The 25,136-nt window shown below is 40.1% G+C and overlaps 1 protein-coding gene across 2 annotated transcripts in view; it reads left to right on the top strand.

Moving 5' to 3' along the window:
- Positions 1-25,136, top strand: part of LOC140186206 (neuronal calcium sensor 1) — a 79,197-nt gene that overhangs the window by 40,948 nt on the left and 13,113 nt on the right. For both annotated transcript variants that reach the window (XM_072240178.1, XM_072240179.1), the window contains exons 4-6: positions 20,797-20,935; positions 22,979-23,057; positions 24,314-24,402. In XM_072240178.1, coding sequence (XP_072096279.1) covers positions 20,797-20,935; positions 22,979-23,057; positions 24,314-24,402 — 307 coding nt within the window. The remainder of the gene's footprint in view (positions 1-20,796; positions 20,936-22,978; positions 23,058-24,313; positions 24,403-25,136) is intronic.

Here is a 25,136-nt window from a genome sequence, read left to right on the forward strand (position 1 = left end):
GATTTCCCAAAGTACGCCACTTCACATTTGGCTATGTTAAGCTCCATCTGCCATTTGTTTTCACCCATATCTGCAACTGATCTATATTCTGCTGTATCCTTTGGCAGTCTTATATGCTAGCCACAGCACCACAAATCTTATCTGCAAACTTATTAACTCATCTGTGTTCATCTGTTACTTATATGTATGCAATAAGACATGGGAACAAAATTAGGCCTTTTGGCCCATTGAGTTTGCTCTGCCATTCCAACATGGCTCATTTATTATCCCCCTCAACCACATTCTTCTGCCTTCTTCCCATAACTTTTGATATCCTGATTAATCAAGAACCTATCAATCTTTGCATCTCCACATCCCCTCCATCTAGGCCTTTCAATATTGGATAGGTTTTAAAATGAGATTGCCCTCCCCAAATTCTTCTAAACTCCAGCAAGTACAGGACCAGAGCCATCAATAGTTCCTCGCACCTTAACCCTGTCATTCCTGGAATTATTTTCATGATTCCTCTCTGGACCCTGTCCAATGCTGGCATATCTTCTCTTAGATAAGGGGCTCAAAACTGCTCACAATACCCCAAGTGAAGTCTGACCAGTGCTTTATAAAGCCTCAGCATCACATCCTTGTTCTTATATTCTAGTCTTCTCAAAATGAAGGCTAATATTGCATTTGTCATCTTTATCTGTTCTGTTTCCTCAATACTACCTGCCCCTCCCACCTACCTTTGTATCATCTACAAATTTGGCCACAAAGCTATCAATTCTCTCGTCAAGTTCATGACAAAAAAACGTGAAAAGCAGTCCCAACACAGACCCCTGTGGAACACCACTAGTCACTGGCAGCCAACCAGAAAAGGCTCCCTTTATTCCCACCTTTAGCCTCCCACCAGTCAGTCATTCTTCTATCCATGCCAGTTTCTTTCTTGTAGTACCATGGGTTCTTGTAAAGCAGCCTTATGTGAGGCACCTTGTCAAAGGCCTTCTGAAAATCCAAATAAACAACATCCACTGCTTCTCTTTTGTCTATTCTACCTATTGTTTCCTCAAAGAATTCCAATAGATTTGTCAGGCAAGATTTCCCCTTATGGAAACCATGCTGACTTTGGCCTATCTTATTACGTGTGTCTGAGAACCTTGAAACCTTATCCTTAATAATGGACTCCACCATCTTTCCAACTACTGAAGTCAGGTTAACTGGCTTATAATTTCCTTTTTTTTTTTTGCCTCTGTCCCTTCTTAAAGAATGGAGTGACATTTGCAATTTTCCAGTTCTGTAGAACATCATGAATATCAGAGGTCCCAATACTGATCCCTGCAGAACATCAGTAGTCACAGACCTCCAGTTAGAATTAGTTCCATCAACCACTACTCTCTGCCTTCTATGGGCAAATCAATTTACTGTGAATCTTGTGCATTTTAACCTTCTGGATAAGGCTACACGAGGAACCTTGTCAAATGACTTACTAAAATCCACAGTTCTACCTTCATCATATCTTTGTCAGCACCTTAGACTTAGTCAAGTTAATTAGTAATGACTTGCCCCGAACAAAGCCATGCTGATTGTTTCTAATTAAGCCATGGTTTTCCAAATGCTTAAAAATCCTATCCCCAAGTATCCTCTCCAGTAACTTCCCTGCCTCTGATGTGAGACCCACAGATTTATAGTTTCAGGGTTATCCTTATTCTCTTTGATATTTCCTTGTGTTTTCTTTGTTTTGCTTTAATCGGATTTGGTTATAAATGCAAATAAAATGATGACCTTATGAGTAAATGTTCCATTAATCCAAATCCAGACAGTCCCAGGTTTGATAGAAGTGAGAATTGGCATAGTATCTGAATCAAACTTGAGTCTATTTCTGTAGAATCGGGAACCAGAGACAATGTTAAGCCAACAATGTAATTAGTGTTACATCATTGCCATTTTCTCCATAACTTGAGAGTGCTTTATAGTTACCGTTTTTCATTTGAATCCAGATATGTCCACATCTGGACAACATAGCAAGTCCAGTTGCCTTGATTTACTACTGTTTGATGTCCCCATCTCTAATTTAACAGGAACTTTTATACTTGGGCCATGACATCATCTTTTGAGATTTATTATAAAAAAAAATGGTGGAACATCTTGCCCTTGGGGTTTTAACAGGCAGGCAGTCAAATGGTTCTCACTGAATGCTTCTCCATGTATTTATGCTATAACTTTAAAGTACTGTACCATGAAAATGAAAATATAGCTATTTGTGTAATTCCACCAATTGTTGCTTATTTCAGTTTGGCTCTATTTTAGATGCCTTTGAAAGAAGTGTCCTTCACATTCTTGTTTCTGTCTTTCTGGTTATTCTTACTTTTTAAATCTATAATGGAACTTGGCTGATTGGCATAATCATGAACGCAGTCAAATCCTCCAACCTTCATTCCAAGGAGGGCAACCTGGGCTTCTCCAACCCCATTTTGCAGCATTCCCAGAACCATGCAGGCAAATCTGCTCAGAACACACTTGCTGACATGTAGAACAGGATACAATATTCCAGGTTTGATCTAACTAAAGTTTTATAAACCTTCTGCAAAATCTTCCTATTTTTCTACAATAGCCCTATTTATCAAATCTAAGATCCCATATGCTTTGCTGATTATTCAATATGTACCACTACCTTCAAATCTCTATACTTTGAAACCACACATTTCTATGTTCCCGTACATATGTCAGTATTGTGCCATGGTATGTACAAACGGTGTACATTGCCAATCTGTCTGTTTCATTTGTAGATTGTTCCTGAAAATTCTGTTTCAGGTCCATAAATATGACCACAGCTGCATCTCTCTTGTCACATTTGATTGTGAATCATACAGTCTTGTTCTCTGATCATCAGTCAGTGTTGGGTTCAATGTCAGGGTAGTATGGCAGCATCACGGTTATCGTCAGAGTTTACAGTGCTAACTGTCTGTAAGGAGTTTGTGCATTCTGCCTGTGACAACGTGGGTTTCCTCCGGGTGCTCCAGTTTCTTCCCACATTCCAAAGACGTGAGTTGGGGTTAGTGAGTTGTGGGTGTGCTATGTTACCGCTGGAAGTATAGCAACACTTACGGGCTGCCCCCAGCACATTTTTGACCCAAATGATGCATTGTGTTTTAATGTACATATGACAAATAAAACTAATGTTTGAACACCTTCAGTTACTGCCTCACTATAACTGGGTCTTTTTATCCTTGGATAAAAGCTCCCATCAACGCTCAGACAGAAATACGTCAATTTAATGGCTCTCAATGAATTTAATTGCCATAGATTTTTGAATGCAATAAAAGTTTTAAAGGTTTTTTTAAATCGCTGGTAATTTTTGTGACTTAATTTGTTTCCTGTCATAATTTCCATTAATGCCATTGGATCAACGAACATTAACTTGTACAATATGTGTAATAGCATTTTTAATATACAGAACATCCCATGATGCTTCACAGGCATTTTTTCAAACAAAATTTGGCACTAGGCTACACAGGACAAACATTGGGAAGTTTGGCCAAAGGAGTTTTAAAAGAGTTTGTGAGATTTAGACAGCAGGTTATAAAGCTCAGGGCTTTACAGGCTGAAGACATAGCCGACTGCAGTCGTGTAATCAAACTTAGGGGGAGATAAGCGAGTAGACACAATGTAGAGGTGATATCTTACCAGATTAAAGAGTCCTTGGTATTTGTGGGGCTAGGCAATAATACTGAGGTTTAAAACCATGACCTTAAAAAAAAGAAATGAGAGCAGGAATAGATGATTGCACATTCATGCCTGCTTAGCCATTCAGTAAGACTGAGGCTGATACAGCTTTCTAAATTCCAAGTGACTGTCCTCTCCCACAACCATTGATTCTCTTAGTGATTAAAACTCTATCTGTTTCAAATATATAGAGCAAGTACCTACATCACATTAAAGAATGATTCGGACAAGCACTTGTACCACAAAGATTAAATGTTACAGACCAAGTGCTGTTAAATCGTACTAGTGTAAATGGTAGGCATGAATGGAGTGTGCCAGATGACATTTCAGACTGTATTCGCACTTCAGCTTCCACAGCTGAAAGAAGAATAGGGATGGCAAAAGACACCTTTACGAGAATGAAGAGTATACTGATCAATACTAAACTAGGCATGACAACCTGCCTCAGAGTACTGAAATGTTATGTTTATCCAGTTATGTTATATGGCTCAGAATGTTGGACAATATCTAATAACATGAGGAAACGATTGTAGCCTCAGAGATGTAGTTTTTGAGGAGGATGCTAAGAATATCATGGACGAAACGAATATCTAGCGAGGATATCATGAACAGAGCAAACACAAAGAAATAATGTGTGAGATCATGAAAAGGCAACGTGACTTCATTGGAACACACATCAAAGTTGCTGGTGAACGCAGCAGGCCAGGCAGCATCTCTAGGAAGAGGTACAGTCGACGTTTCGGGCTGAGACCCTTCGTCAGGACTAACTGAAAGAAGAGCTAGTAAGAGATTTGAAAGTGGGAGGGGGAGGAGGAGATCTGAAATGATAGGAGAAGACAGGAGGGGGAGGGATGGAGCCAAGAGCTGGACAGTTGATTGGCAAAAGGGATATGAGAGGATCATGGGACAGGAAGTGATCGTATACGCCGGGAAAGCACTACATCCTTTTTCATGATTGCATACATTCATACGTTCCGTACAGTAATGTGTAGTTATAGACGGTGTTTTCTGGAGAAAGCAATAAGATGAAATAGTCCAAAACAGGTTATTTTTTGTTTGCTGCTAAACAGACTGATGAGACTGGGATGCAGTGAAATGGTAAGGCCATTGTAAGAAGAATATAGATACTTGATGCTACTGTTATTTACATTTGGCTCCAATGTAAAAAAATTGTAAAAGAATGGCTTCAAAGAAGAGCAGAAACCCTTAAGAGCCTGTGGTGTTACAGGAAAGTTGCTAACATGGTAAGAGTATTGGCTGATTGGTAGGAGACAGTGAGTGGGAATAAAAGGATCCTTGTCTGGTTGGCTGCCAGTGACTAGTGGTGTTCCACAGGGGTACGTGTTGGGACTGCTTCTTTATCTGCTGTATATCAGTGATTTAGATGATGGAATAGATGGCTTTGTTGCCAAATTTGCAGATGATATGAAGATTGGCAGGGGGGCAGGAGGTGTTGAGGGAACAAGTAGGCTGCAGAAGGACGGACAGATTCGGAGAATGGGCAAGAAAGTTGCAAATGGAATACAGTGTTGGAAAGTGCATGGTCATACACTTTGGTAGTGGAAATAAATGTGCAGACTATTTTCTAAATGGGGAGAAAATCCTAAAATCTGAGATGCAAAGGGACTTGGTAGTCCTTGTGCAGAGCACCCTAAAGGATAATTTGCAGTTTGAGTTGGTGGTGAGGAAGGCAAATGCAATATTAGCCTTCATTTCAAGAGGTCTTGAATACAAGAGCAGGGATGTGATGCTGAAAGCACTGGTGAAGCTGCACCTTGAGTATTGTGAATGGTTTTAGGCTCCTCATCTTAGAAAAGATGTGCTGGAGTTGGAGAGGGTCCAGAGGCGGTTCACGAAGACGATTCCAGGAATGAAAGGGTTATACAAGGAACCATGGGTCTGTACTTGCTGGAATTTAAAGGATGGTGGGGGGGGGGGGGATCTCATTGAAACCTTTTGAATGCTGAAAGGCCTAGACAGAATAGCTGTGGAAAGGATGTTTCCATGGTGTGAAAGTCCAGGAAAAGAAGGCACAGCCTCAGGATAGAGGGGCCCCCATTCAAAACAGATGCGGAGAAATTTCTTTTGGCAGATGGTGATGAATTTGTGGAATTTGTTATCATAAGCAGATGTGGAGGCCAGGTTGTTGAGTATATTTAAGACAGAGGTTGACAGGTTTTTGATTAGGCACAACATCAAAGGTTATGAGGAGAACACTGGGGAATGGGGTTGAGGTGCGGAAAAAAGGATCGGCCATGATTAAATGGTGGAGCAGATTCAATGGGCCAAATGGCTTAATTCTGCTCTTATGTCTTATGATCTTTACCAGAAAATGGCTTCATAATAGTTTTTTGAATTAGTAGTTTAGTAAATGCTGTTGATTTGTGGTGCTATTATAATCTTTGGTTTAATTGCTGCCTTAATGAAGTATTGATATTGTTTTATTTTTGTCAAATGTACTGAGGTCTTGTGTAAGTCTTGTCTGGCATTGAGATAGAACAGTTAACAGTGTAGAATAAAGTGTTTCACAACAGGCAAATTGCTGTGCAGGCAGACAGTAGGGTGCAAGGTCAAAATGAGGTAGATTGTGAGATCAAGAGGCCATCGTATGCTAGGGAACTATTCAATAGTCTTGCAACAGCAGGTAGACACTGTTCTTGAGCCTTCTTTTTAAATATCTAAAGTCGTCACCACTTGTAGTGTTGTGAAGCATGATAATTCATTTCACAGATGTGTCACCAACAACTGAGCCACATGGAAGTAATGAGATAGATGATCAAAAATTAGTTTTAAAGCAGGAAATAGGAAAAGGGGGTAAAGAAAGGAAATTCTGAAATTGAGGCTGTTCTGCTCAAATGATTAAATCCTGTATGCGCTGTGACCAGAATTAGGTTTGAAAATTACAGATTTTAGAGCAACATCATCAATTATACAGTTAGAGGTCTGTGAACTCTCTGCAGTTACCTGGTTTTCTGTATTAAAGCTGACTGGCTGCATTATGGTCTGGTATGGGGACACCATTGACTTTCAGCGGAAAATACTACAAAACGTAGTGGATTTGGCCCAGTGCAGCACAGGTAAAGCCATCTCAGTCATTGAGCACATCTACATGAAACATTGCTGTAGTAAAGCAGCATCCATTATCAGAGATCCTCATTACCCAGTCCATGCTATTTTTTTTCTCTGCTGCCATCATATAGAAGGTACAAGTGCCTCAGGACTTGCACCACCAGGTTCAAGAACAGCTACTCCTCAACCATCAGGCTCTTGAACAAAAGGAGATAACTATACTCATTCTATTTGTGGTGCTCCCACAACCAATAGAGCCAGCTGTTGGCTTAGTGGCATCAGTGCCGGACTTTGGAGCGAAGGCTCCTGAGTTCAAATCCAGCCGGCTCCCTTACACGCTTTCCATCTGTGCTGGGTTGAGTGCTGAGCTAGCAACTCGGCCTCGTAAAAATAAGGAAAAAGGAAAGGTACGTCGCATCCGGAGTTTCTCCGGTTAGTGAACAATTTCCCTCCATGCCTCTCTGACGTAGTGGTGAACCGCGTACGAGGCAAGTTACAGTAGTGGTTTGTCATTATCTTCTGCCAGGTGAGTTTCCAAAGAGAACAAGATAGGACCAGCTTGTAACCCAGCACAGGGCAGCTGGTTAGATTTGAACTTGGGAAGTCATGACGGCATCCTGATGACTCCACTTGGAGTTAAGGGCTTTCTTCTTCACAACCTATAGTCTCACCTTAAGGATTCTTTATCTTGTTATTTCAGATTTGATAATTATTGCTAATTATTTATATTTGCATTTGCACTATTGTTCATCGATCCTGTTTACAGTTACTGCTCTATAGATTTGCTAAGTATGCCTGCAGGGGGGAAAACATCTCAGGATTGTATGTGGTGACATGTATGTACTCTGATAATAAACTTTACTTTGAAATTTTGAACTTTGATTAATTACTCATAAAATGTGGTCTGATACTCATTTTTTTTTTAGGCATCTGTTAGTCTCATGAGACCATGGATTTGCGCCTTGGAAAGTTTCCAGGGCGCAGGCCTGGGCAAGTTGTATGGAAGACCGGCAGCTGCCCATGCTGCAAGTCTCCCCTCTCCACACCACCGATGTTGTCCAAGGGGAGGGCATTAGGACCCATACAGCTTGGCACCGGTGTAGTCGCAGAGCAATGTGTGGTTAAGTGCCTTGCTCAAGGACACAACACGCTGCCTCAGCCAAGCCTTGAACTAGTGACCTTCAGATCACTAGACGAACACCTTAACCACTTGGCCACTTAAATATTCATTTAAGTCACAATAATAGAAAAATACAATCTGTCTAAACTGTTAACAAACAAACGAAGAATCATGCTACTCCTCGTCAATACGAAGTACATAAACACAGTCTAGGTTGAAAAAAAGTATGTGAACCTCTGGGTTTATGCCTTCTACAAAAGCTATTTGGAGTCAGGTGTTCCAATCAATGAGATGAGATTGAGGGTGTGGGTTGTAGGGGTGCCCTGCCCTGTAAAAATACACACAAAGTCAGGTTATTGACAGAGCTTGCTCTTCTCAAGGAAGATCTGTTTATGCGCACCATGCCTCAATCAAAACAACTTCCAGAGGACCTTAGAAGAAGAATTGTAGAGACGCATGTAGCTGGAAAATGCTACAAAAGCATTACTTAAAAACCTGAGTGTTCATCAGTCCACAGTAAGAGAAATTGTCTACAAATAGAGGAAATTCAGTACTGTTGCTCCTCTCCCTAGGAGTGGGCATCCTGCAAAGATCACACCAAAAGCACAGCAGCTAAAGCTGAAGGAGGTGAAAAAGAACCCAAGGGTAACAGCAAAAAGCTGGCAGAAGTGTTTAGAACTTGCTAAAGTCTCTGTTCATGTATCCACTATGCAAAAAAAAAGAACAGTGAACAAGAATGGTGTTCATGAAAGGACACCACAGAGGAAACCACTGCTCTCTCAAAAAAAACATTACTGCACATCTCAGGTATGCAAAAGACCACTTGGATGTTCAATAATGCTTTTGCAACAATGTTCTGTGGACAGATGAGACAAAAGTTTAACTTTTTTGGCAGAAATGCACACAGCTATGTTTGGATAAAATGGCACTGCCTACCAACACCAAAACCTCATTCCAACTGTGAAGCAAAGTGAAAGGAGCATTGTTGTTTGGAGCTGCTCTGTGGTCTCGGCCTGGATGGCTTGCAATCATTGAGGGAACAATGAATTCAAGATTGTGTCAAGACATTTTACAGGAGAAGTCAGGATAGCAGTCTCAGCTTAAGCTTAATAGAAGTTGGTTGATACAAGAAGACAATAATTTGAAGCATAAGAGTAAATCAACAAAATGATTTAAAAAGAAGAAAATTAGTGTTTTGGAGATGCCAATTCAGAGTTCAGACCTTAACCCAATTGAGATGCTGTGGCATGACCTGAAGAGGGCTGTTCATGCAATGTATCCCAGATTATTGATGAACTGAAACGGTTTTGTATGAAGGAATGGTCTAAAATTCCTCCTCACCTTTGTGCAAGTCTGATCTGCAGCTATAGGAAATGTTTGGTGGAGACTGTTGCTGCTAAAGGAGCTTCTACCTTATTAAATATAAGGGCTGATATACTTTTTCCAGCCTGGAACATGATTGATTAGACAATGTGTTCAATAAAGACATGAAAAGTATGATTGTTTATGTGTTATTAGTTTAGGCAGATTGTGTTTGTCTATTATTGTAACTTAGATAAAGATCAGACCACATTTTATGCAAAAAAACAGGTAATTGCAAAGGGTTCACAGACTTTTCTTGCAACTGTACTTAAGGAAACAAGGGCGAGAATTTTAGAATGGAGAAAATGTTTAATTGGGTCAGAAAGTTCAGGGGTGACAACAGAATCCAACAGAAGATATACAAAGAAAAGACTATGAAGAAAAGTTGGAGTAATCAAGTATGCAGGAACAGAACCATTGATGAGGATTTCAGTAGATCTACTGAATATAAGTATTATTCATCACAGGAGCTTTACAATTGATGGAATCCAATTCTCATTTTTTTCCCCATTAGAGGCACAAGGGATTGCAGAGGCTGGGATCTCAATCAGAAAGCCCCTGTTTCCCAGTTTCTTCTACCTCATTTGGTTCCATCTGCCTATCACTCAGATTTCGAGCCCTATCTCCTCTCCCACCTCCACTTTTTCCTTTTCGCTTGGTATCTCTCCTCCCTCCTCCCCCCCCCGATCTCAATCCATTCATCACCTTCCCTTCTCAGTAAATTCAATAATGCACTGCACTTGCACCCCTCTTCCCCCACCTGCTTTTATCTGTCCCATCAATCTTTCCTCACCTGGAGCCACTGAGCAGTTGCCAGCTCCTGCCTCACCCCTCTTCCTCAACTTTTTATACAAGCTATCTCCTTTCAACACTCAGATGCAGCGTCTCTACCTGAAAAATCAACTATCCCTTTGCCTGCACAGATGCTGCCTGAGTTCCAGCAGCTTGTGGTTTTAGTTTTAGTTTTCAAACTAGTTGTACATACACACGCTTACTGGGATTCACACTTCTGAAGCAGTCGGTACAGCTATTCCTTTCCCATTGTAATGGTATTTTCCTATTGCATCACAACTGAGGCCAGCCAACTCAGCATGGACTGTACCTGGAAAATGGAATCTTCTGGGTTTTTTATGACCTTTTGGTTTTGCAAAGTTCAATAACAAATCTAAGTATTTAAAAATAGAGAATTGATTGTTTGTACCTCTTTGTATGGGTTGAATATGCATTTATCAGGATGTAGTTTTAGTTCTAGTGCCATTTTTGAGACCCACTAATCCTAGTGTTATGTCAGTACACATTTATTAAAGTGATGAAGATCAACAAAAAGGAAGGCTTTGGATAATGAATATCTGAAACAAAAACACATACTGGAATACTCCAGCAGATCAGCCAGCATCTGAGAAACAATTAAGGTTGAAGATCCTTCATCAGAACTGGGAAAGAATGAGTAGGTCAAAGGGAATATCTTTGGATTCAATTGCTGTGGGATAAGTTGTTAATAGGGCAAGTAGAGAGAGACAGTATGATGTGTTGCAAAGAAAAGTCAAGCTGTAAAATAGAGAGGGAGCACAAATGGCCAACTGAAGTGAATTTCTAGAAGTTTTAACAATTCCATATTGAACCTAGAAGGCTACAGTGTGTGCAGATTGAAGGTGAGGAACTATTCCTCGAGCGCACTGGATCTTGTTACAATAATGTGGGAGGTCAGTGACAGCTCAGAGTGGAATAGAGGGTTAAACTGGTAGGTAATTGGAAGCCCAGGGTGATCCCTGTGGACTGAATACAGTTGTCCACAAGCCATCACATAATGTGTGTGTGTGGTTTCTCCAATATAGAAGTGTCATGTTGTGGACCCTGAATGCAGAACATCAGATTTGCTGAAATACAGATAAATTGCTGCTTCATCTGGATGGTAGAAAGGGAAGTAGAAATGGGATGGTTGCACTATTTGCTGCTTTTGTGTAGGAAGGGGCATTGGATCAGGAGCAGTTAGTGGGGTTAGAATAGTTTGGGCGGAAGTGAGAACTGGAAGATCTGTATCCCTGCGATGTTTTCTGGGAGAGGAGCTGAGAGCAGAGCTGTGGGAAATAAATGAAATGTGGTTAAGAGATGAAGGAAGACATTTCAGAGGCAAGTTTTATCATTGGATTAAGTGTTGCAGAAATGGAGAAAATGGGAGAATGGAATGAAATCCTTACAGGAGGGATAATGGATGGAATTAAAATCAAGATAGCTGTGGGAGGCTGTAGACTTGTAATGGATATTTATGGGGAGTTTGTCTGCTGAGATAGACATGGAAAGATCAGAAAGGGAAGGGAACATTTTTGTCAATGTCAGCAAGACCAAAGAGCTGACTATTCACTTCAGGGGGAGGAAACTGAAAATCCATGTGCCAGTCCTCATCAGAGGTGGAGAAGGTCAGAAACTTAAAATTCCTTAATGTTATAATTTTAGAAGACTTGTCCTGGGCCTAGCACCTAAGTACAATTACGAAGAAGTTTGCAAAGATTTGGCATGACATCTAAAACTTCGACAAACTTTGATAGATGTGTGGTGGAGAGTACATTGACAGGCTACGTCTCAGCCCGGTCTCGAAACACCAGTGCCCTTGTGCAGAAAATCCTACATAAGGTAGTGGATACGGCCCAGACCCACCCCCACCATTAAGCACATCTACATGGAATGTTGTAACTTTGTCGTAGGAAAGCAACATCCGTCATTAGAGACCTCCACCATCCAGGTCATGCTCTTTTCTCACTGCTACCAAGTTGAAGATGATACAGGAGTCTTAAGACTTGTGCCACCAGGTTCAGGAACGGTTATTAACCCTCAACCATCAGGCTCTTGAATCAGAGGGGATAACTTCACTCAATGTCACTTGCCCCATTACAGGTTTCCCTCGCCATCTGAAGGTAGAGTGTTCTTATGAAACGCTTCGTAAGCCGAAATGTCGTAAAGCGAAGAAGCAATTACCATTTATTTATATGGGAAAATTTTGTGAGCATTCGCAGACCCAAAAATAACCTACCAAATCATGCCAAATAACACATAAAACCTAAAATAACAGTAACATATAGTAAAAGCAGGAATGATATGATAAATACACAGCCTATATAAAGTAGAAATACTTTTCCACAATCATTCCTGAACTGTTCTCCATAACGAAAATCTCACGCAAGCGCTGTTGGCAAGAACACAACGCAAGCGCTCTCCAGTAACCTTTAAGCTATGAAGCTGCCAAATCATACCAAATAACACGTAAAAATACACAGCCTATATAAAGTAGAAATAATGTATGTACAGTGTAGTATCACTTACTGGAATTGGGAAGACAGCGCAGAGCACACTGATGATGGTGGGTTAGACTGAGTCGTCACAGGTTGGCTGGTACAGTGGCCCCCACCCTCCAAGCCGCTGACCGATACATTGCCGCAAGGTACGCAGGGGTCCAGCAGTAGCCGGGAGGCACCCAGCACATCTTTAAGAAAAAAGCCGAAATAAATATGCTAATTAATTAGGTGCCGCCTGGCACGTAATTGTCGGCCCAGATCAGTGCCAATTTCAGACTGCGTCGTCTATGATCTGGGCTGACAATTACGTGTCGGGTGGCACCTAATTAATTAGCATGTTTATTTCGGCTTTTTTCTTAAAGATGTGCTAGGTGCCTCCCGGCTACTGCTGCATTCTCCGCGAGTGGATACAGTATCTGTCCGCGGCCTGGGTGTTGGGATGGTGGGACACTGGGGTGTCATCTCGTCGTCTGTTTCCATTAGAGCAAGAGCTTATCTTCTCCTATGACTGCCCGCCTCGATGTCGAAGGTCGAGGTTCGTTGTCTGCTGTGGCTGATGTGGAAGGCTTGCTTTACTGCTGAGCCTCACGCATTTTTCTATCATACAGTTCTTTGTAAGGACTCAAACCATCTTGCAAATATCCCCTAAACCTACGTACCCTTTCAAAATTAAAGTCGTACTTTATCATTGCAGCGAAAATCTCACATAGTTGCTTCACTTTCGCTACTGCATTCGGTTTCAATTGTTATCCTTTCCTCTTCCAATTGCATCAGCTCTTCATCTATCAGTTCTTGGTCATGGGATGCCAAAACCTCTTCAACGTCATCTTTGTCAGCTTCCACAAGCCAAACTCACGTTGTCCTTACTTCGTTCACCACGATCGAAACGCATAATTATGTCTAGTTTTACGCTAAGTGTAACACCTTTACGAGCTCTTTTAGGCTTTTCCGATACCATAGAACTCATCTTGCAAACGGCTGCTCACAGGCACGTATTTAAGCAATGCCAGCGAGAATGCAGTTCCGAATCCGGGGGAGAGCGGCTGCTTGGGGTGCGCGCTGCCTTTTATTGCGCACTGATTTTTTTCGCGCGCTGCTTTTTTTCATAACAGTGAAAACACCTTCTGTTACGGAAAACGGTACTAATGTAGGTCTTTCGTAACAGTGAGGTTTCGTAAAGTGAACGTTCGAAAAGCGGGGACACCTGTACTAAACTGGTCCCATAATCTATGGGCTCACTTTCAAGGACTCTTCATCTTATGTTATCTATGTTTATTGATTATTATTATTATTATTATTATTATTATCTTTTTGTATTTGCACATTTTATTGTATTTTTCACACTGGTTGTCTGCCCTGTTGGTGTGGTCTTTCATTGATTCTCTTATGGTTATTTGATTTATTGCGTATACTCACAAGAAAATGAACCTTGAGGTTTTGTATGCTGATATGTATGTAGTTTGATAATAAATTTACTTTAAATAGCCAGTGATGAATTGTGAAGGTCTAAGCAAGGTGGAAACTGTTAGCAGAAGTTTGGGAATTTGCAAGTTCTGTATGGTCATGAAATAGTACCAGTTGCATTTGCTGGAAAAGAGTTGAGGAAGGGGACATTAAAGACTGAAACAAAGACTGTGTTTGCTGTTTAATGTATCCCTTCATTGAAAGGTGTAGCTTGAGCCCCTAGAATTAGAAACTGTCAAGATGGCAGAGGGCATCAATGGTCACATTTGTAAGTGGAATTGGCTCAAGGGTGAAAGGATGAAGTCAAGGTTGGAAGAAATGTTCAGGTCAGGTCTGTCCCAAAGGACTTATTGCTTTAATCTGGCAAGAGTGGTGAAGGGAGTGGGGGAAAATAAAGGTCATCAGTTGCTTTATTGGCAGTTAGCAGTGAAAAGGTTTATGGGGGGTAAGAGGCTAGAGGAATGGGTCCATGTGGAACTGAAATTCTGGAGATTAGAGAAAATGTCAACTGATACACATGAAGACTCCCAGCTAAAGAAATGGGCATGGAAGTGGCGATGGATGAAGAGTTAAATATCATGTAGATCCTGGAATTTATTAGGATAAGGACATTGAGGGGGAAGCAGTGGCCTTTACTGAGGACTAATTATTCAAGATCAAAAATAGGAAATTCAGAAGGGAAGATGAAGGGATGGATGCTGTTGAAGAGACTGGATCAAAGGAAAGCGAAGGAAGAAAGGTCAGGAGGGGTATTGAAATTAAAAAGCTCTCATTTACTCTGTTGTAATGGAGAAAAGAAAAATCACTTGATTGCAGCATCAAGTGCAGCAAAGAATAAAGTGTAGATTATAAAAACGCAAACAACAGGAATTCTGCAGACGCTGGAAATTCAAGCAACACACATCAAAGTTGCTGGTGAACGCAACAGGCCAGGCAGCATCTCTAGGAAGAGGTACAGTCGACGTTTCAGGCCGAGACCCTTCATCAGGACTAACTGAAAGAAAAGTTGGTAAGAGATTTGAAAGTTTAGATTATGACAACTTTGAGTGTGCTACATATATCAAAGGTTCATTTTATTATCAAAGTATACAACTCTGAAATTCTTCAATTCACTGGGTAGCAATGAAACCAAGAAAGAAAAGTAACATGATCATCAACCCCCAACTCTATCCTCCTACACGCAAACCGAGCAAAAACAGATCAGGCATTTCGACCCCCAAAACCCTCTTCCCACACAAAAACTGAGCAAAATGAATCAGGCACATTGACATCCCCCCCCCCATCCCCCATCCCCCATCCCCCTCCTGCACAAAAAAAGTACAAAATGGATCAAGCACATTGACCCCCAAATCCCCCTCCCCACACAATAAAAAATTAGAAGATCTGGTGGAAAAACACTGAATATAAAAACTGTAAGCCTGAAAAAATATCTTGTAGTCCAATTTCACATCCAAAACACTAAAAAACCTGGGCAACACTCTCCGCAGTGGCAGGCTGTCCCCTCTCTGGTAGCGTAGCAGAGTGAACAAAAGGCAGGCAGCTGGTGCTCACTCTCTGCACTCGCTTTGATGCTATAATCGGTGAAATGGGGTCAAACATTGGGTCGCACACATCCTGAAGCCTTCTCACCACAAGGTTTGCTCATGCTGCCTCTGCCTCCCGGAATCTCCCAATCTATTACCCTAATTGTGAACCTGAGGGTGCATTGAGAAGAACTGGAATGTTTTGACATACTGCATAGGTCTAAATTGTGACGGGTGCAACACAGGGAGTAAAATCCAGAGAAGATGATTTAGAGCCAGTGAAATCTGCTAAGGGTTACGATGGTGGCACAGTGGTGTAGTGGTTAGCATAATGCTATACAGTGCCAACAACTGGGGTTCATTCAGTTCCTGCTGTCTTCTGTAAGTTGTTTATATGTTCTCCCTATGGCCCCATGGATTTCCTCTGGGTGCTCCGGTTTCCTCCTACATTCCAAAGTCATACAAATTACGGTTAGTAAGTACTGAGCATGCGATGTTGATGCCAGAGGCATGGTGACAATTAACGGGTTACTCCCAACTCATCTCAGATTGTGTTGGCCATTGATGCAAATGGCACGTTTCACTGTGTTTCGACAAATAAAGCTAATCTTTGTCTTTAACATATCTTTTGTGCTGAAGTATCAAAAATAGTAACACCTGACTATTTACCGTATCACCTTGCACTTGTTTACACTTATACATGTTGAAGCTTTTAACAGGTATTTCTTTAAGAAAACAAGGTACAGTTGCAAGAAGTTTGTGAACCCTTTGCAATTACCTGCTTTTCTGCACTACTTATTCATAAAATGTGGTCTGATATTCATCTAAGTCACAATAATATACAAACACGATCTGCCTAAACAAATAACACACAATTTTATTTTTCATGTCTTTAGAATCAGAATCAGGATTATTATCACCGGTATGTGTTGCGAAATTTGTTCACTTAGCGGCAGCAGTTCAATCCCCAGGGCCAGATGGTCTGCATCCCAGAGTGCTTAAGGAAGTAGCCCAAGAAATAGTGGATGGATTAGTGATAATTTTTCAAAACTCTTTAGATTCTGGATTTGTTCCTGAGGATTGGAGGGTGGCTAATGTAACCCCGCTTTTTAAAAAAGGAGGGAGAGAGAAACCGGGGAATTATAGGCCGGTTAGCCTGATATCGGTGGTGGGGAAAATGCTAGAATCAGTTATCAAAGATGTGATAACAGCACATTTGGAAAGCGGTGAAATCATCAGACAAAGTCAGCATGGATTTGTGAAAGGAAAATTATGTCTGACGAATCTTATAGAATTTTTTGAGGATATAACTAGTAAAGTGGATAGGGGAGAACCAGTGGATGTGGTATATTTGGATTTTCAAAAGGCTTTTGTCAAGGTCCCACACAGGAGATTAGTGTGTAAACTTAAAGCACACGGTATTGGGGCTATGGTATTGATGTGGATAGAGAATTGGTTGGCAGACAGGAAGCAAAGGGTGGGAATAAACAGGACCTTTTCAGAATGGCAGGCAGTGACTAATGGGGTACGCAAGGCTCAGTGCTGGGACCCCAGTTGTTTACAATATATATATTAATGATTTAGATGAGGGAATTAAATGCAGCATCTCCAAGTTTGCAGATGACATGAAGCTGGGCGGCAGTGTTAGCTATGAGGAGGATGCTAAGAGGATGCAGGGCGACTTGGATAGGTTAGGTGAGTGGGCAAATTCATGACAGATGCAATTTAATGTGGATAAATGTGAGGTTATCCACTTTGGTGGCAAGAACAGGAAAACAGATTATTATCTGAATGGTGGCCAATTAGGAAAAGGGGAGGTGCAATGAGACCTGGGTGTCATTGTACACCAATCATTGAAAGTGGGCATGCAGGTACAGCAGCTGGTGAAAAAGGCGAATGGTATGTTGACATTCATAGCAAAAGGATTCAAGTACAGGAGCAGGGAGGTTCTACTGCAATTGTACAAGGCCTTGGTGTACACCTGGAGTATTGTGTGCAGTTTTGGTCCCCTAATCTGAGGAAGGACATTCTTGCCATAGAGGGAATACAAAGAAGGTTCACCAGATTGATTCCTGGGATGGCAGGACTTTCATATGAAGAAAGGCTAGATCTTCTAGGCTAATACTCGCTGGAATTTAGAAGATTGAGGGGGGATCTTATTGAAACGTATAAAATTCTAAAGGGATTGAACAGGCTAGATGCAGAAAGATTGTTCCCGATGTTGGGGAAGTCCAGAATGAGGGGTCACAGTTTCAGGATAAAGGGGAAGCCTTTCAGGATCGAGATGAGGAAAAACTTCTTCACACAGAGAGTGGTGAATCTGTGGAATTCTCTGCCACAGGAAACAGTTGAGGCCAGTTCATTGGCTATATTTAAGAGGGAGTTAGATATGGCCCTTGTGACTAAAGGGATCGGGGGTATGGAGAGAAAGCAGGTACAGGGTTCTGAGTTGGATGATCAGCCATGATTATACTGAATGGCCATGCAGGCTCGAAGGGCCGAATAGCCTACTCCTGCACCTATTTTCTATGTTTCTAATGCAATACATAATATAGAAGAAAAAAATAAATATATCAATCAATCACAGTATACGTATATTGAATAGATTAAAAATCGTGCAAAAACAAATGATGTATATTAAAAAAGTGAGATAGTTCTCATGGGTTCAATATCCATGTAGGAATCGGGTGGCAGAAGGGAAGAAGCAGTTCCTGTATCACTGAGTATGTACCTTCAGGCTTCAGTAGCTCCTACCTGACGATAACAATAAGAAAAGGACATGCCCTTGGTGCTCGGGGTCCTTAATAATGGACATTGCCTTTCTGAGACACCGCTCCTTGAAAATGTCCTGGGTACTTTGTAGGCTAGTGCCCAAGATGGGGCCGACTAAATTCATGACCTTCTGCAGCTTCTTTTTGGTCCTTTACAGTAGACCTTCTCCCTACCCCCCCACCATACCAGACAGTGATGCAGCCTGTCAAAATGCTCTCCATGGTACATCTGTAGAAGTTTTTGAGTGTATTTGTTGACATACCAAATCTCTTCAAAATCCTAATGAAATATAGTCACTCTCATGCCTTCTTTATAACTGCATTGATATGTTGGGACGGGGTTAGGTCTCAAAGAGCTTGACAACCAGGAACTTGAAACTGCTCACTCACTCCACTTCTGATCCCTCTATGAGGATTGCTATGTGTTCCTTTGTCTTACCCTTCCTGTAGTCTACAATCAGCTTTTTCGTCTTACTGACATTGACTGCAAGGTTGTTGCTGTGATACCACTCCACTAGTTGTATATCTCGCTCTTGTACGCCCTCTTTGTCTCCATCTGAGATTCTACCAACAATGGTTGTATCAGCAAATTTATAGATCATATTTAAGCTATGCCTAGCCACACAGTCATGTGTATATTTATTGAATACATTGTTAATTAATCACGTTCCAGGCTGGAAAAAAGTATGTGAACCCTTGTATTTAATAACTGGTAGAACCTCCTTTGGCAGCAATAATCTCCACTAAACTTTTCCTGTAGCTGCTGATCAGACTTGCACAATGGCAAGGAGAAATTTTAGACTATTTCTCCATACAAAACCTTTTCAGTTCAGCAATATTTCGAGGATATCTCGCATGAACAGTCCTCTTCAGGTCATGCCACAGCATCTCAGTTGGGTTATGACCTGGACTCTGACTTGGTCATTCCAAAACACAAATTTTCTTTTTTTTAAAACAATTTTATTGTTGATTTACTCTTGTGTTTTTGGATCATTGTCTTGTTCCACCATCCAGCTTCTATTAAGCTTCAGGTGACAGACTGCTACCCTGACGTTCTCCTGTACAATGTCTTGATGAAATTTTGAATTCATTATTCCCTCAACGATTATAAGCTGTCCAGGCCCTGAGGCAGCAAAGCAGCCTCAAACCATGATGCTTCTTCCACAATGCTTCACGGATGGGTTGAGTTTATGGTGTTGATGTGCGGTGCCCTTTTTCCTCCAAACATTGCAATGTGCATTTCTGCCAAAAAGTTCAACTTTTGTCTCATCTGTCCATAGACCATTGTCCAGAAGAGCTGTGGAACATCCAGATGGTCTTCTGCAAACTTGAGACATGCAGCTTTTTTTTGCAGGACAGTGGTTTAATCTGTGGTGTCCTTCCATGAGCACCATTGTTGTTCGGTGTTCTTCCATGAGCACCATTGTTGTTCGGTGTTTTTCTTATAGAGAAAAACAGTGACTTTAGCAAGTTCTAGACATTTCTGCAGGTTGTTTGCCCTTGGGTTCTTTTTCACCTCCCTCAGCAGTGCATGTTGTGCTCTTGGTGTGATCTTTGCAGAATGCCCACTCCTAGGGAGAGTAGCAACAGTACTGAATTTTCTCCATTTGTAGACAATTTCTCTTACTGTCCACTGATGAACTCTCAGGTTTTTAGTAATACTTTTCTTTCCAGCTCATGCATCTCTATAATTATTCTCCTAAGGTCCCCTGAAAGTTGTTTTGATCGAGGTATGATGCACACAAACAGATCTTTCTTAAGAAGAGTTGGCTCTGTTAGTAACCTAACTTAGTGTGTCATTTTTATAGAGCAATTCACCTCTACAACCCACATCTCCAGTCTCATCTCATTGATTGGAACACCTGACTCCCAATAGCTTTTGTAGAAGGCATTACCCTTAAGGTTCACATACTTTTTGAACCTAGACTGTGATTGTTTAAATAGTGTACTCCGTGTTGATGTGAAGAAGTACAATTGTTTGTGTGTTATTAGTTTAGGCAGATTGTGTTTGTCTATTATTCTGACTTAGATGAAGAACAGACCACATTTTATGAGTAATGTATGCAGAAAACCAGGTAATTGCAAAGGGTTCACAAACTTTCTTGCAACTGTACTTGCAATGGGAAAGTGATAGGTTTGTTATTCTGAATTAGATCCCATTGGCTTGAGGGACTTTCTGGTCTTGTAATATCCCAAATATAATTAATAGTAACCAAGTTTCAGTTGATGGTTGTGATGGTAAGTGATTCAGCTATAGCACTCAATAGTGTAAAGTGGTTTGTATAACAAATTTTAGAAATTGGGTGGTATATCTTGTTTGTAATGTGAGAGAGAGGGCAGTTTATTTGATTCAGCATCATGATAAGGGATAAAAGGGATATTATAGAGAATACATTATGTAAATGTTTGCACATGAAATTTGATTTAGTATGGAATAAAAGTTTTATTTGCATTTATGTGTTTACTCTTGAAATAACATATGTTAATATTTTATCTGATAGGTACAAAGGATTCATTAAAGATTGCCCCAGTGGACAGCTTGATGCAGCAGGCTTCCAGAAAATCTACAAACAGTTCTTTCCTTGTGGAGACCCTACAAAGTTTGCTAAATTTGTCTTCGATGTATTCGATGAGAATAAAGTGAGTTGCTTGTTTCACATTTTCTTTGTTGAAGTAAATTAATTTGGATAAAAGTTATTTATCAAAATTATCAAATGACTGGCTATAGATAAGAGTTGTAGGTTTTTAAAAATAATTTCAGAATTGTGTATAAATTTAACAGATTGCAAAGATAGTTACTTTATGTTGGGTGATTTGGAGGAATATCCAATCAATATTAGGTCCTACTGTTATAGCAATGTATTGCTTGTGAATTAATAGTTACATTGTGATGATATCACTGCAATAAGACAGCTAGCCAAGGATAAATAATAAAAATCGAAACTGCTGGAAGCACCCAGTTGAAAACCTTTATATTTTTTCCCCTCCTCTCGACTTTCATACTTGCTTTTAAGATAGATTGATGATCAGTCCTAATTTCAAGATTGTAAACTTCCAAAGCTATCTTCTTCCATCCTGCTTCATTCTCCCTATCGTCCTCCATTTTTCTAGCATTGTTGTTTTTTGTTCTGATGTTGGGAAAGTATCCAAGACCAGATAACTCGTGACATTATTCAATGATAACACAGTTTGAAGGTTTGACTGACCTTATACTTCAGGGGTCTCAACCAAGTCTGCTCTGTTTCCTGCATTTCAGATCTTAGCCTTGTCCTCCCAGCCAAAACAAGTATAGTATTTTCCTTGTCCTTTCACCCCACCAGCTTCCATTTGACCACAATCTTTTATAAAATTCTATTATAAAACATGTCTTCCTCTCCTTTTCAGTCTTTGACCCACTGGTTTACTCATCCTTCTCAACCAACCATTTTCCTTCAATTACAAGACATGTAACACGTGCCTCATCCTCATCTCTTCCTATCAACCAGAGCCCAAATAGTCCTCCCAGGTGAAACAATAATTCTCATGCACCACTTCCATATTAGTATATTGCATTTAATACTCAGAGTGAAGATTGGATGGTCTTTAGCAAAAATATCTGTTCAATTTTTGAGAATGATCTTGAATTTTTGGTCACCTGTCATTTTTTTTTTTCTATCTTATTTTTACTCTGACCTCTCTGTCTTTGGCTTATTTCTGATAAAACACAGTTCTGATAAAGCTCTTCATCTTCATTTAAGCACATTACAGCCTTTGGTGTAATAGTGATTCAACAACTTCAGATAATCTGATGTGTACATCAGATATAAGGTTTTCTACCTTTAACATTAACTCAGCCTTTTCACTTTACAATGTACCCGATTTGCTTAGTATTTCCAGTGTTTGCTTCTATTTCATCCAATTCTGTGTGTGCACATTCAGAAAGATCAGCTGTGATTGACAAACCTTTATCGGCTATTTTTCCATGACATCAACAACATTTGAGTCACCCATACTATCTTTATTGTAGACGTTCCCCGCCCACCCCTTCTCTGTTCTGCAACTCAGTACATTTGTTGTTCCACCTCTCAAAATTTGGTGAAAGGTGACTGATTTGGAATGTTGGATGTTTCATTCTCCATGGATGCTGCCTGACCAACTGAGAATCTGCAGCATTTTCTGTTTTAATTCCACTGTACCACTCTGTGTTGTTTTTCCATAGCTTGGAAAATGGGAATACACCTCATTCTTTTGCAAATATATTTCAAAGAAAGTACATTTTGCCGTTTTGTGCGTCTTCCATGTTACAACCCATTATTTACACATTGAAATGTTTTACTTTGATTTTGAACTGCTGCAGACAATTTCAGTTCAAAAAGAGATAAAGGCAAGTTGATGTGTTCTGGCTCTATCAGTTGATGGAGCACTGTTGGCCTAGAATTCTTTTCCTCTTGGTTCAATTCTGCTTGGGATCTTATTTCACCTAAAATAGATGATGTGACCATAGCCGAACATTCCCCCAAAAGACTGTATCTTTAGCAGTGTAGGTTTCACTTAGGAAAGCATAGTATAGTCTGCCGAGATTATGTACTCGGGTGCAGGGATAGGATTTGAACCTATTGATTGAAATGCTAAAACAATGAGACAAAATTGAATACCAGTCTACTTTACATGAGTTGATGAAGATGCCTCTGAATGGATTTTCAGGATGGAAAGATTGAATTCTCTGAGTTTATCCAAGCATTGTCAGTAACTTCACGTGGGACTCTGGATGAAAAATTGCGATGTAAGTAACTAATTTAACTCAAGTCTTATGCATCTGCATATGCAGATGTAAATATGTAACTCTGTACTTTGATTCTAGCAACTAAATTTAAAAGGTGATTTATTTCTGTGACCTGCAATATACCCATAATTTTTCTGCATCTTCTTTTCTGTCCTGATGAAGGGTCTCAGCCCAAAAAGTGGACTATTTTAAAAAATTCCATAGAAGCTGTCTGACCTGCTGAGTTCTTATAACATTTTGTGTGTGTTACTCTGGATTTCCAGCAACTGCAGAATCTCTTGTCTTTTGTTATATCTTTTGTCATCAGTTCTTATTGCCCACAGTGTAGTTGTTTTCAAAATTTAGTTTGGAATATTCTGCAACATTTTTCATCTATTAATCAGAACTAATTTTTTTTGTTGAATGATTCCCAGCATATAGCCATAGTTGACATTTTTACCTATTCCTAAACTGAAACCAATTTAATACAGTAATGGTTTGCTCAGTCATTTTAAGTAGGACAATTAAGAATGTGTTGGACGATATGGTATTGGATCCCTGAGGCCAGTCATAATGAGGTTGCCATTCTTCTTTTTCTAAATAGTAATTGCTCATCAGATTGGTTTTTGACAATCTTGCTTCCGTATTTTTATGATACCATCTTTTATTTGAAAATGTGTTTGTAATTAGATTCTCCAAATTCCATTTTGTGATTTGAAAGTATGTCATCTGGTTTATTGGACTAAGTCTGTGGATTATTTGTCCAGTTGCTCAAACACTTTAAAATGTCCTGAAGAGGGGTCTTGGCATGAAATGTTGAATGTTTGTTCATTTCCATGGATGCTACCTGACCTGTTGAGTTCCTCCAGCATTTTGTATATGCTACTGTACAATTATACCCAGATAATTACATTGGTTGTAGTGGATTTACAGTACTTCAGTACTTCACCCTGCAGCTTAAAATGCTCCCTTTGCCTAACATAAATTTGTAAGACAAAATACCAGCAGTTACTGTTTTTTATATTGTTTAATTGAATGTACATCATATCCTATTATGTGATACTAAAATCCTCTTCTTTATTCATTGTTCCGTTGTCTACAAGAATCCTTCCATGATTGTCCCCTCTGGGAATATTATAGGAGAGCAGTTGTCAATTTTAGTCAATCTGTGGTTGAAGTGTGAACATTAGTATGATTACAGTAGTCTACATTTTTCCTATAGTCTGCCTGAGGGTGTTAATTTTGAACATGCAGTAATGCTTGAAATGCTGTTTCAGGGGCTTTTAAACTGTATGACCTAGATAATGATGGCTACATCACCAGGACAGAGATGCTGAATATTGTGGATGCTATTTATCAGATGGTGGTAAGTAAATGCTGAAGATTAAAATGAAGTGCACTTTTTTGCTTTCCAGTTTTATTATCAAACCTCATTCTCTTATTATTTTTTACTTGAATGAAATCTGTTTGGAAAAGCTGGCATTAGTACAAAGTCTAACACTGAAAAGCTTAACCTTTTTTAAAAACATTTAGAATGGTTTAAATTGCACAGGCATTTTGGACATTTTGCTTGGATTTACCTGATTAAATGTAAAACACTGAGTGAAACTGGCAAACTCTGGGTTTTGTTGTGTAGTTGTGTTGTTAATGGTGGTGGTGGGATCTGCCCATTGTGCTAAACTATAAGAGCAGGATAAGTAAAACTGAGCTAATGCTATATATAAAAATAGAAGCCAGTCAGGCAGCAACTGGAGGGGGAAATAGTTGAGGTTTCAGATGAGGAACCCTTCACCAGACCTAAGGAGGAAAGAAGGAAATAAATTAGTCTGGGTTACAGTGAAGTGTGGGTGGAACAAAGGGAGTTTCTCTGAGAAAAATGAAGTCATGTGGCAGATGGAATCTGATAAGCCGCTCTGATTGTGTGATGTGTTGGTAATACTTGGACATGTCCAGCAGACAACTCTATACACCGATAGCAAAACACAACAGGATAGGCCATAGTATGTACTTTTGCTTTGGTGTTCTTCATATTCACAAGTTGGAGCAAAGGATTGCCCTTCATGCAGTGCAATTTGGGTTATTACTGAGAGAGAATATGGA

This window comes from Mobula birostris, chromosome 22 (assembly GCF_030028105.1).
Source record: "Mobula birostris isolate sMobBir1 chromosome 22, sMobBir1.hap1, whole genome shotgun sequence".
Taxonomy (NCBI): domain Eukaryota; kingdom Metazoa; phylum Chordata; class Chondrichthyes; order Myliobatiformes; family Myliobatidae; genus Mobula; species Mobula birostris.